Below are 14,056 nucleotides of genomic sequence, written 5' to 3'. Positions count from 1 at the left end.
ATTAAAATTAATTATATTATGAATTAATACATATAATTTTGGACCGTTTTAGTCCGAAATTTATTTCACCTCAATACTTCAAATTGCTTCTAAGTTTTACGCTTCTAGCAGTGTTTGCCGAGCCATTTTTCGCCCTTTGTGCAAATCTGTCTCAAATAACCAAAATTCATCAAAATTAATTATAAAATTAACTAAAATTCAACATGTTCATATTTTAAGTTCACTTAATTATTTTTTAAAAATTAATTATTCTTTTGACAAGAATTTTATCGAAACTATATGATTTTAAGTTAAAAAGTGTATGTAAAAATGTGTAAATTTTCGTGTTTCCACACCCCCAAACTTAATTCATTGCTCGTCCCGAGTAATGCACAAATTAAAAAGAATTACTCAGAAAACACCTTTGAAAAATTTCGTCGAAATAACATTCTTTCCAGAATTATGAATTTAATATACTTATGCTCAAAAACAAGAAATTTTATAGTTATGCTACTTAAGTATACATATTGTTCAAATTAATCTCAACAACTATTATGATAGCACAATTAGACTAAATGCTTCCTTAACAAGACATTTTAACCCTTACCAATTTGATTTTATTTACTTATTCAAGATTAAGCTGCAATCATTAAGTTTAATTTATACCTTCATATGTTGAACATAACAATTTCTCTCCACTAATGTAGGTAGCATAGAAAACTTGAATCAATAGGTCTTTAAAAAGGTTGTAACGTAGCTAGGCTAGAGGTAGGTAAAAGATAGATAAATTTAGGCTTTTAAACCCTAGACTCAGCTTCAATCGAACCATTGGAATAATTTCCCTCAATACACCAACTTATTTTGCTTTCACATGCTCCTTTAGAATTTTTAGAGCATTTGATACTTCTTTCAACTTCCCCAAACTTATTTTTAAAGAATATTCTGAATAGTACTGAGTCTAGTATTTGGGACAATTTAAAAATAATTAAGAGAGAAGTGATGGCTAAATATTACAAGGTTTCAAATAAAATTAGGCCATATAGTCTCAAAGTTGGGTTTCATAGGATAAAATTTCATCAGGGTTGGCTTGAAAGGCTCAAGCAGTCCAAACAAGAGTTGCCTAAATCATTTTCAACATTCCATGCGTCCTAGGATTTAACCTCAAGAAACTATTAAGTCAATTCTAGAGACTTAAACTTTCATGCATGCCTACCTTTCTTAAGGAACTAAAAATTTTATGGTACGATTTGCATGCTTTATTAAAAATACATTTATATCATTATTCAGCTAACATAATAATTGATTGAAATAATAGAACTTTATTTATACTGAAGTTTAGCATACTTAACAAAATTTCAAATTATTGAACAAAATATATCCTAATCATAATTAAAAGAACTATTTATTCTGAGTGGAAATAATTTCAATTTTTCGGTCCCCCTACGTAAAATGAACAAAGTTCTCATTGTTTAAAGTGAATAGATACTATACACCAGGTAGGATTTTAGAAAAGAGGAGGTGAGTCAATTTGACTGCTTAAGTACCAAGCTCTTTTTAAATCCAATCCTAGACATGTATATATCTACTCCCACACTTTATACTTCGCGACTTGTTCAATTTTATTAATGATTTCCATCTCTTATTTTATTATGCAAAACTTCCTAATTAACTTTATCCTAAAATAACCTAAGAACATAAACAAAATAAATTTGAGATCCCCCATTTATTTATTTGTAGATCCTTCCGAATTCAACTCATCTTTTGCTCCATCATTATTGTATTTGTATGAATCGCTTCGCTCTTTTTTCGATAATGGGCTCCATGGTTCAAATATGTAATCTTGATTCCATAAACTAGATATTCCGTTAACTCCCTTGAGGTTAAATTAACATAGAATTATCGTACTAACTCCTCATCCACACTAGGTCTCTTTTCACAAAACAACTCCCAATTGAGAGTTTCAGCAACCTGACGAATACGCGCCATAAAACCAATATAGTTGATTTCTTTCAATGTGAAACCTTTCTCTGGATGCATCTGTTGATTCTTGAAGATACTCTCGTATCTTGCTTTGGCTTCTTCATAGGGAACTTATTTTGTGATTCGTCAATTTGGGCAGATGCACAAGTTCTCTTGCAAGGCATGATTAATTTGATCATAAGATGGTAACAATTATTTTCTCAAAAATTTAATTAATATAAAATATTAATAATTTAATAAATTGAAAAATTAGATAATTAAATTAAAATTTAGGAGAAAAATTGGTCTTACCACCTTTTTTGTAAAAATTAAGAGCTCTTAAGAAAAATAATTTTGAATCAAAAGATGGAAAATTAAAATAGGTTGAGGGGTTTTTAGCTAAGGATGGGTGAAAGGGTAGTGTGCCACTCGGGTATGCAAGGCAGCAGCGCGCAGCATGGGATGGATGTGAGCAGCGTGCGGATCGTTGAGCAGGCCTGGTGTGGGCGCGTGCAAGTTGCTACTGATCGATCAGCTGGGCGATGCTGTGGCTAGGGAATTGTTAGGAGGTTTCGTCACTTAAGGGTTTTGGTGTTTTTGGAGAGAATGGTGTATGAATGAAAAAAAAAAGAATACATGGGTGGAATTTATAGTGAAAGGAGTAGAAGCTAGACTAGAATTCTTAAAAATTTTAAGTTCTAATTCTACTTAAAGTAAATAACAATTAATAATTAATATAATGCATATTAAATTATTATTTGCTATTAATTTATTAAGATAAAAACTTATTGAATAAAATATGATTAAATTAAAACTAATCCTAACTCTAAATAAAAGTGATAATAATTAATATATATTATAATGGATATAATTATAGATTAATAATTATCATCCTTTTTATTTAACTAAAACATTTATTCTAGATGCTTTTTGAAAACATTTACAAAAGAGGCATCTAATTTTAATATTTACAAAAGAGCAACCAAATTTTTAAAAATAATTCAATTAAGTTCTTAGACTTAATGAAAATTCAAAATTGAGTTGCAATATAAAACTTGGGTCAAAATTGACCCTTTTATTTGAAAAATAAAAATTTATTTTGTCATTTAGGGAATAATTTCTTGGGAAATTGTGTTAAAATCAATTCCCAGGAAAGATTGGGGAGGTCACAAGCGGTCCCGCTTAAGTTCCAATCCCCTAGACAGAATTTATTTAAACATACTAATCTCGAAAATATACCTAAATCATTTATTCAAACAGAAGAATAAGAAAAATTAAATATCTGATAAAATGAACGAGATTTGATTCCCGTTCAATTTTATCTCCCCAGTAATGTTTCAAGCGTTGAGCATTAACTCAAAAATTACCTCCCTTACCTTGAAGTTCAACAACTCTGTATGGATAGACTCGATGAATCATAAATGGACGAGACCAACATGATTTTAACTTACCTGGAAAGAACCTTAATCTGGAATTAAATAACAAGACTTGCTGACCTACTTCAAATTCTCGAACTCGAATGTGCTTGTCATGCCATTTCTTGAGTCTTTCTTTAAGTAATTTGGCATTCTCGTATGAAGACATTCGAAATTCTTCTAACTCGTTAAGTTGAAGCATTCGTTTCTCTTTGGCACTTTTAAGATCCAAGTTGAGTCGTTTGAGAGCCCAGTAAGCTTTGTGTTCTAACTTCAAGGGTAGATGACAGGCTTTCCCAAAGACTAACCTATAGGGTGACATTCCTAAAGGTGTCTTGTATGCTGTCCTATAAGCCCATAAAGCATCATCCAGTCTTTTGGACCAATCTCGTCGGTTCGGGCAAACTACCTTCTCAAGTATGCCTTTGATCTCCTTGTTTTCCAGTTTAGCTTGTCCATTCGTCTACGAATGGTAAGCTGTAGAGACCTTGTGTTTTCCTCCATGTTTATCTAAGAACCATTTCAACCACTTGTTCACAAAATGGGAGCCTTCATCACTGATGATGGCTCTTGGGGTTCTAAACCTTGTGAACACATATTTTTGCAAAAACTTTATTACAATCTTAGCATCGTTGGTTGGATATGTCTCCGTCTCAACCCACTTAGACACATAGTCTACTGCTACTAATATGTACTTGTGACCAAAATACGGAGGGAAAGGACCAAGAAAGTCAATACCCCAAACATCGAATAATTCTACCTCAATGATGTTTGTTCGAGGCATCTCATTTCTGTTGGTAACATTTCTGACCCTTTGACATTGATCACAACTCTTTACGTAAGCATATGCATCTTTGAATAGTGTTGGCCAAAAGAATTTGACTTGCAATACCTTGGCTGCAGTGCGTGTACCTCCGAAGTGTTGTCCACTCGGAGCTGAGTGACAATGGTATAAATTCTTATGTACTTCATCTTCTGCTACACATCTCCTGATCATTTGATCTGCACACTTTTTTAAAAAATACGATTCTTCCCAGAAATAGCACTTCACATTGTTAAAAAACTTTTTCTTTTGATGATACGTCTTATCAATCGACATCAAACCATAAGCTAAAAAGTTAGTAAAATCAGCAAAGTAAGGGGTATTATGGACGTGATTTACCTTTAGTATGTGTCCATCTTGAAACGTCTCTCGAATTGGTATAAAATGAGAGTTCCCTTCTTGCAGCTCCAATCTGGACAAGTGGTATGCTACATAGTTTTCCACTCCCTTTCGATCTTGAATTTCTAGATCGAACTCTTGAAGTAGAAGTACCCATTGGATCAGTCTCGGCTTAGTGTCTTTCTTGGCAAGTAAATACTTAATTGCCAAGTGGTCTGTATAAATAGTCACTTTGGTACCTACAAGATATGATCGAAACTTGTCAAAAGCAAACACAATAGCAAGTAACTCTTTTTCCGTTACCATGTAATTCAATTGAGCTCCTATCAGAGTCTGACTCACATAGTAGATAGGATGAAAAACTTTGTTCCTTTGCTGACGCATGACAGCTTCGATCGTGGAGTCATTTGCGTCACACATCAATTCAAATGAAAAATCCCAGTCTGGTGTGACTATTATGGGTGCCGAGACTAACCGACTCTTCAAATCGTTGAAAGCTGTTAAGCACGCCTCATCAAAATTAAACGTTGTGTCCTTCTCCAATAATTTGCATAAGGGTTTAGCAAATTTGGAGAAGTCCTTGATGAATCTTCGATAGAAACCGATGTGGCCCAAAAAGCTCCTAACACCCTTTACAGATGTTGGAGGTGGGAGTTTCTCAATAACATCTACCTTTGCTTTATCTACCTAGATTCCATGTCTTGTTATCCAATGCCCTAGAACAATACCTTCTCGTACCATGAAATGGCACTTTTCCCAGTTAAGTACAAGGTTTGTTTCTTCACATCACCTTAGTACCTTGGCTAGGTTGGCTAGGCAATCATCATATGCATCTCCGAATTCTGAAAAGTCATCCATAAAAACTTCCAAATATTTCTCAACCATGTCAGTGAAAATAAACATCATACATATTTGAAATGTAACAGGTGCAATACATAAACCAAATGGCATGCGCCTAAATGCAAATGTACCGTACGGGCAAGTGAGTGTTGTCTTGTGCTGATCTTCCAGTGCTACTTTAATCTGATTATACCCCGAGTATCCATCAAGAAAACAGTAATAGTCTTGCCCTACGAGTCTATCCAACATCTGGTCCAAAAATGGTAAAGGAAAGTGACCTTTCCTAGTTGCTTTGTTTAGCTTCCGGTAATCGATGCAAATTCTCCACCCCGTAACCGTTCTAGTCAGTATCAACTCGTTATTCTCTTTTTTAATGACCATGATACCTCATTTCTTTGACACGCACTGGACTGGACTTACCCATGAACTATCTAAGATGGGGTAAATTATACCCGCATCTAACCACTTGATGATTTCTTTCTTGACTACATCCTTCATGATGGGGTTCAGTCTTCACTGTCCATCAATCGTCCCTTTTTTGCCATCGTCTAAGATAATCTTGTGCATTCATACAGATGGACTAATTCCGTGAATATCAGCTATGATTCATCCAATAACCTTCTTGAATTGTTTCAACACCAGGATAAGTTTCTTTTCTTATTCCGTAGTTAATTCTACTGAAACAATCATAGGCAGAGTAGAAGAGTAACCTAAATAAACATATTTCAAATGTGAGGAAAGTACCTTCAGTTCTAACTTAGGTGGCTCCTCGATTAACGCTTTTGGTTGGGCATAATCCCTTTTCTCTAACTCAAAAGATTCAAAACGGGATTGCAGATTAAATCCCCTTTGATTAGCTTCTAACAAAGCTAAGTATTCCTCCTCCTCTTCATCATTTGGAGGATCTGATGTCAAAATTTGTTCCAATGGGTCCTCAACATAATTGAGTTCTTTCTCCATAATTGTGTCAGGAAATCACATGGACTTAAAAACGTTAAATGTTACCTGATCATCCTGAACACTCATAGTAAGCTCGCCCTTCTGCACATCAATAAGGGTCCTTCCGGTTTCTAAGAATGGTCTTCTAAGGATGATTGGCACCTTTCTGTTTGCTTCAAAGTCTAGAATCACAAAGTCAGCAGGAAAGATAAATTTGTCTACTCGTACCAATACGTCCTCAAATTTTCCTTTTGGATGTGCTAAGGCTCGATCTGCTAACTGAAGTGTAACCGTAGTAGGTTTAACTTCTCCAATCCCCAACTTTCTAAATATTGACATGGGCATCAAGTTGATACTTGCACCCAAGTCACATAGTGCCTTACGACAATATGTTGCTCAAATATTGCAAGGTATGGTAAAATATCCAAGATCCTTCAATTTTGGGGGTAGTTTGTTTTGAAGATATGCACTGCATTCCTTCGTTAGGTCTACCATCTCAAATTCTCCAAGCCTTCATTTTTTAGACAAGATATCCTTCATGAATTTGACGTAATTAGGCATTTTTTTCAAGTGCTTCAACCAACGAGATGTTGATATACTGCTTGAATACGTCTAGGAACTTCCTGAATAAAATTTTGTACTTCTGCTTCTGATGTCTTTGAGGGTAGGGTGGTGGAGGTTTCTTTACTGGAACTGGTTGATTTGTTTTCTATGGCAATTCTGCATCTAACAGAGTTATTAGCTAATTAGAATTAGCTAGTTTAGAAGTTACCTTGTCTAATTTTGTAGATTCAATTTTCGGTGAAACTGGAATTTCAACACTCGGTTGAACTTCCTTTGAGTCTTGAGCGTCAGCTGGCTCCTTCTCAACTTCGACGAAATTGGGCTCTAAAGTCTTTCCACTCTTCAATGTTAACACTTTACAATGCTCCTTCCCTGGATTCCTCGGATTCTCTGTATCACTAGGTACAGCACCTTATGGTCTGTTTCTGAGTTCAGTTGCAAGCTGGCCCACTTGATTCTCCAAATTCTTTAGAGAGACATCATTTTTGCCATGTATGCCTTCAATAAATTCTCTAGCCTATTGGATGGTTCAACTTGGGTTGGTTTCTGAGCTTGTTAGGAGAAACTAGGTGGCTGGGTCGATCTAGGTTGGACATAATTGTTATTGGTTCCTGCCCCTTGGTTACTCCAAGAAATATTCAGGTGGTTTCGCCATGATGAGTTATAGAAATTGGTTTGCAGCCCTTGTCTTCCTCGATTTTGGTTCTGGTTACCCATGTAATACACAAATTCTGGGTTCGATGGACATTCTTCGAACAAATGTCCTTCCCCAAAACAAACACGGGCTACATTTTCAAACTAATTCAGTGGTTGTGCTGCAAAACTATTACACCCATTAGTAGTAAGATTTTTTAACATTGAGGATACTGATGATACTTGAGATGTGAATGAAGTAAGAGCGTCTACTTCATGTATTCCAATGAATCGTCTTCCTGACGCTACTCGATTGGTTGGTCATTGATAATTGTTGCTGGCAATCCTCTCAATGATTTGATAAGGCTCATTATAAGACTTAAAAAGGTGAGCACCATTAGCAGAAGCGTCCACTACCATCCTCAACTTAGCATTCTTGCTAGGCAGGAAATACTTCATAAGGAATTTTTCTGCTAACTCTTGCCATGTTGAATTTGAGTTTGGTGGTAATGAGTAAACCAAGCTCGAGCTCTGTCCCTTAGTGAATATGGGAACAACTTCAACCGTAATGCATCTTCGGGTACTCCGACTAACTTGAAAGAATCGCTCACCTCCATAAACAGTCTTAATAGGTGAGGATCTTCGGTAGGCATTCCACTGAATTGGCCCACTATCTGAAGCATCTGGAACATGACTGGCTTCAACTCGAACTGTTGTGCCTCAATTTTGGGTCTTCTAATACCCGGATTAAGATCATGGAATACTGGCACGGCATATTGTCTCAAAGCTCTATCCCTATCATCAGCAATAAGGATAGGATTTTGAGCAAGGTTTGCTCCGTTTCCTTGATTCAGATTTTCGAAGCTCGTCTCTTCAATCCTTCTCTGACTTGCTTGTCTTCTTCGCTATCGAAAAGTTCGTTCAATCTCAGGGTCTACAGGGAGTAAAATGATGATTCGGTCAATTCTCAAAAACACCTGAAATAATCACATAAAAATTAACTAAGTTAAAATTTGAATAGAAAAATAAACCAAAATGCAATACTAACAACTTCACAAATAATGACTTTTTTTAAAAACAGTCCCCGACAACGGCGCCAAAAACTTGGAATGACGGAAATGTGCAAGTGTACACAATCACAACAAATAATAAAATGACAAGTAAATGTCGAGTTACCGTACCTACAAGAACTGTGAAAAGAATTCTTTATGAATGCTATTTAAAACACTTTGGTGAAGAAAAATATTTTGTTTGAAGAGGGTGATTAAAAACTAAAATTTTAAACTAAGTGAACTAAATAAATAAATCTCAAATGTACGATTTCAAAATACGATTTTAATCAAGATGACATAATTGTGTTAGATTAATTACATTTTTAACTTAGAATTATTAAACTCATGTTTATGTTGTTACTAATAAGTTCATGGAAACTTGGTAATTTGCTAACTTATGAACATACTCACCTACCAAAATCCATTTATCTCTTGATTATATCCTTATGTCAATTCAACTGATTAAACAACTCTTAATAGGCAAATATTTTATTGCACATACATACATATTAAATCGAAATAATCTCTTCCACATATCTCTAGGTCAATTCAAACAATTAACTCGATTTAATAAGCACATAAAAGACAATGTGAGGTAACAAAGTATCCTTACCTTGAAATAGTTTAATCACAATAATCTTGCAAGTTATACAAGGCAAATGTATCGTCAGATACCGTTGCTAATCTAACCCTCAGCTACCTTAGATGACTAAACATGCACTGATTAAGTATTGTGTCCACTAATTACAATTTCAATCTATTTAAATAATTAATTCATTAGTTACCTAACAATTGTAATGCAAGAATAACTTAGTCATGATTTTACTTAATCAAGCATCTTACCGAGGCCTATAACAACATAACACAACTTTAATAATTTTAACAAAGAAATGCAAACAACCTAAGACGAATTAAATTCAAGCTAAATTGATTAAATTAATCATTTCACTAACATAAATATTCATAGATATGTTTAGCATAACAACAAAAAAAATTAAAAAGATAGGGAACAAGAATCAAATTCGGTGTTTTTTCGTGGCTTGACTAGTTGCTCCTTCTTCCTTCTCCATTGTCCTCGTCGACCAAGGCTGCTATGAACACTTAATTGCTGCTCCAAATATCTGATGAATTCCCATTTCTCGAAAGAAGAAATCGACAAGAGAGCAAGGGAATTTTGGAATGGAAAAGAAAAGAGAAAGTGGAGAGAAGAGAGGAAAGATGTGAATGCCTGAGGTGTGTTTCTAAAATGACCAGCCTAAGCTGGTTTTTATAGCTGAGGAGGGCTGCTAAAAATAGCTAAAATTATTAGCAAAAGAGCCTCCCTTGGCCGACCACACATGTGGCAAGGTTGATAGTTTCAACTTTGCCAATTTAGGCTCAAGGCAAATCTATAAAGCCACCAATTTTGGAGGGATTTGAATGCAACTTGAACAAGTCTTCAAGGGCCTCTTTGCAAGATTAAATAATCAGCTAATAAGCTGATTTGGGTCAGCTCTTAGGACGGTTTTTGGGCTGTCCATTTCTTGGTCGATTCGGTTCACTTGGTTCTGTTCAATTGGACCACTTTTTCATAATTAATTAAGAATAATTTATTAACCCAAATTAAATTGGATATAAATTAAAATTAATTATATTTTGAATTAATACATATGATTTTGGACCGTCTTAGGCTAAAATTTAGTTGGCCTCGTTACTTTAAATTGTTTCTCGGTTTTGTGCTTCTAGCAGTGTCTGCCGAGCCATTTTTGGCCCTTTGTGCAAATATGTCGAAAATAACCAAAATTCAAAATTTTCATATTTTAAGTGAACTTTTATTATTTTGTAAAAAAATAATTATTTTTTCAACAAGAATTTTATCAAAACGGTATGATTTAAAGTTAAAAAGGTATATAAAAATGTATAAATTTCCGTGTTTCCAGATATGCACGTATTTTTGTTTGGAAAAAACTCAAGCTCTTTCAATGGAGTTTTTCATTTCATCTTTCAGTGGTATCAACTAATGAAGATGATGTCTTCTTTTGGTTTTATTATCTTTAGCTTATTTTATTATTAAATCAATATTAATTAAACTAGTTTCACCTATTTACACATACAATCTGTCCACTCTTCACTAAAAAGGTCTAATTATGTTTTAAATTCATAAAAAAACTTTAATTATACATTTTAGCTAATAATAATCAATAGTGATGAAGTTTTACGTCTTTTAGGATTTAGTCCTTTTTCCTTAGTTAACTATCAAATCACCAAAATTTCCAGACCAAACTTCAATCCACTATAAAGTATCTCCATAAATATTAAAAAATAGTATTTATGAGCTCAGTTTATGAAAATGAGGTCTCGATACCTCATTTTTGAAAACCACTTGACTTTTGAACCGAACCACTTGTACTTAACTAATTATCCAATTAACAAAAATTATCAGATTAAAAATCAATAAAACACTAAAATAAACTATAAATATTATTAAATAATATTTATGGACTCACTATAAGAATTGTGGCCCTGAAACTACTGTTTCCGACACCACTAAAAAAGAGGCTATTACATTACTATAGTGGAATGATTTCTTGACTAAATAAGTTTATAATTAATAGGGAAAAAACTAGAACTGAATTATAAATTATTTGTGTCCTCATTACATATATCCAATTGGTCCCTCCGGTAGCTAGTTGAAACCAAAAATGAATTGTATGTAGAACCAAATTAACAAAAATGGATGAAAAATATAAAATTAAAGAAATGGGTCACATTCATTGAGTATAGAAATGACTTGATAAAAATTTAAGGTTTTCAATTATTATTTAATTAAATAATTGAGGTTAGAAAATGGAATTAAATTAATTAGTCATTGTGAATATGTTGAAAATAGATATTAAATATGTTTCTTCATAATTTTTTTACAAGAAAGTTGTCATGACTTTAAAGGATTAGAATTGGATTGAGAAAATTATTTATTAGAAAATTTAACTAATCTAATCTAATTAATTAATTAATTAATATTTATTTTGGAAATAGAAAAACTTGTATTGGGCTAGATTAAATTATAAAGTGTTGGATTAAAAGTCCATGAAGCACATATAAATTGAGCTCAATGTAGGTGAGTGCCAAACACCCTCATATTACATATGAGGGGCGACAACTATCCATCGCCATACGTGCGAATGTCAGGACCGGAAATACTGCATCAAAAAGATATATAATAAAGCAGCAGTGTCCACAAGTATACAGATCAAATTGTATTATAGTAAAGTGCTACAATGAAACACTCTAGGAAGTATTTAGAGGATTGTGCCCAAGGGAGGTTGAATTAATCAAAATTTTTCTTTTCCACACTAACAGGACTAAATAGTAATAATCTAAAATTATACTACGAAAATCAATCTAAAAGTAAAATTAAATAAAAAATAACCTAAATTAGATAAAATTAAGGAAGACAATTAACAATCAAATTAACTCAAGTAAAGAAGTAGAAGATTAACTCACGTCAGTGTTCCTAATGACAAACTTATTAAAGAAGACTTTCCAGATAAGTAGTTTTTAGTTGCCATGGCATTATCTTGGTATGCCAATATAGTGAACTTTTTAGTTAGTGATGTGATGCCATCTAATCTCAACAGCCAAAGAAGACGAAAACTCCTTCATGATGCCAAGCATAATTATTGGGATGAACCCTTCCTATTTAAGCATTGTGTTGATAAGATAATTAGGAAGTGTGTCCTTGGTGATGAAATACATTGCAATCTGTAGCATTGTCATTCAGCTCCAAACAAAGGACACTTTGGACGAATACGAACTGCTGCTAAAGTACTTCAGTCACGAATTTATTACCCGAGTCTGTTCAAGGATGCTCATGAATTTCTTCAGTCGTGTGAACATTGTCAGAGGACGGGAAATCTATCTAGGAGACATGAAATGTCGCTGCAAAATATTTTGGAGATTGAGTTGTTTGATGTATAGGGAATAGACTCTATGGGTCCATTTCCACCATTAATGGGCAACCTCTACATACTATTGGTAGTGGACTATGTTTCTTAGTGGGTCGAAGCTATTGCACTTCCTATTAATGATGTAAATTCAGTAATGAAGTTCTTGCACAGGAACATTTTCAAGAGATTCGGTACGCCTAAAGCCATTATTAGTGATGAAGGATCTCATTTTGATTGTAGGCTAGTGGCTAATGCCTTGCATCGATGTGGGGTGAAACATCAGATTGCCATAGCATATCATCCCCAAAAAAATGGACAATATGAAATTTCTAATAGAGAAATTAAGAAGATTCTAGAAAAACTGGTGAACCCAATTCGTAAGGATTGATCCTCTAGGGTGGATGAAGCTTTATGGGCCTATCGTGCTGCATTTAAAACATTATTAGGGATGTCACCTTTTAAACTTGTTTATGGAAAGTCATTTCACCTACCTATTGAGCTTGAGCACAAATCATTTTGGGCTATTTAAAAGCTGAACATGGATTGGGACACTGCTGGCCATAAAAGGTTGTTAGAACTGAATGAAATTAAAGAATTCAGGGCACAGACATATGAAAATTCTAAACTGTACAAGGATAAGACCAAGCGTTGGCATGGTAATAGAATTATGCCAATGCAATTTGAACCAGGGCAACAGGTGTTGTTGTTCAACTCTAGGCTCAAATTGTTCCCTAGTAAATTAAAATCTTGCTTGTTAGGTCCCTTAAAAGTTGCTCAAGTATACCCGCATGGAGCTGTTAGTATCAAAGACTTGAAAAAGGGGATCACATTCAAAGTAAATGGACAACGCTTGAAGCACTACTAGGGTGCTCATGTAGATCATGATAAGCAATCCATTGACCTCTGAGATGTTTAAGTTAGCAGTTTTGTTTTTAGTTTTCCTTTCTTTAATTGTTTTACTTTCATTTCATTTTTATTATCAGTTATCATTAATTATTTAATGTTGTTTCATTTCTATTTTTATCTTTGATTAATGAGTAGTTTTCAAAATTTCCGGAGACAGAATAAAAGTGTGGGATTATCAGTTGTGATACTAGGAGGACTTTGCCATAGCATCTCAAAAGGAAATTATGCCGCAAAAAATTGGGTGAATGAATGTCTAGGTACGAGGTAACATGGGTTAATCAGACACAAAAGTCCAAGGGAGATATTTTTGGATAGCTGGGCCCATTCTGTTACTGTGCCCATTTTGTTTCGAACAAGGGTTCTTGTTCAAGAATGAACCATGCATGGGCTATGAGGAGTCCATGTCCTCCATCGCGGAGAAGCACGGGTGTAGTATTTTCTGTTTGCACCCTGAGGACATTTTCGAAAAGGTTGTTTGTGAATTTTATGCACATACTAATTCACCTGATTCTCCTTTTATCTATGTTCGTGGCACTTCAATTCCATTCGATGAAGATCATATTAACTCCCGATTTGGGATCACTGATGTGCAAGATAAACATATACCGTTCGCTGACAATGTCACTGTTAATGGATTGACTCAAGTCTTGAATGATTTATGTGTTGAAGGTACGTGTTGGA

The 14,056-nt window shown here is 34.1% G+C and overlaps 1 protein-coding gene across 1 annotated transcript; it reads left to right on the top strand.

The window, feature by feature from the left end:
- Positions 1–13,007: 13,007 nt before the first annotated feature.
- Positions 13,008–13,334, top strand: LOC105765219 (uncharacterized). Its single transcript, XM_012584206.1, has one exon. The coding sequence runs from the start codon at positions 13,008–13,010 to the stop codon at positions 13,332–13,334; it is 327 nt and encodes a 108-aa protein (XP_012439660.1).
- The last annotated feature ends 722 nt before the right edge of the window (positions 13,335–14,056 follow it).

The sequence above is a fragment of the Gossypium raimondii genome, chromosome 13, assembly GCF_025698545.1.
Source record: "Gossypium raimondii isolate GPD5lz chromosome 13, ASM2569854v1, whole genome shotgun sequence".
Taxonomy (NCBI): Eukaryota; Viridiplantae; Streptophyta; class Magnoliopsida; order Malvales; family Malvaceae; genus Gossypium; species Gossypium raimondii.
Note: the sequence above shows the minus strand (reverse complement) of the source record. Positions and strands in the feature narration are given on the sequence as shown.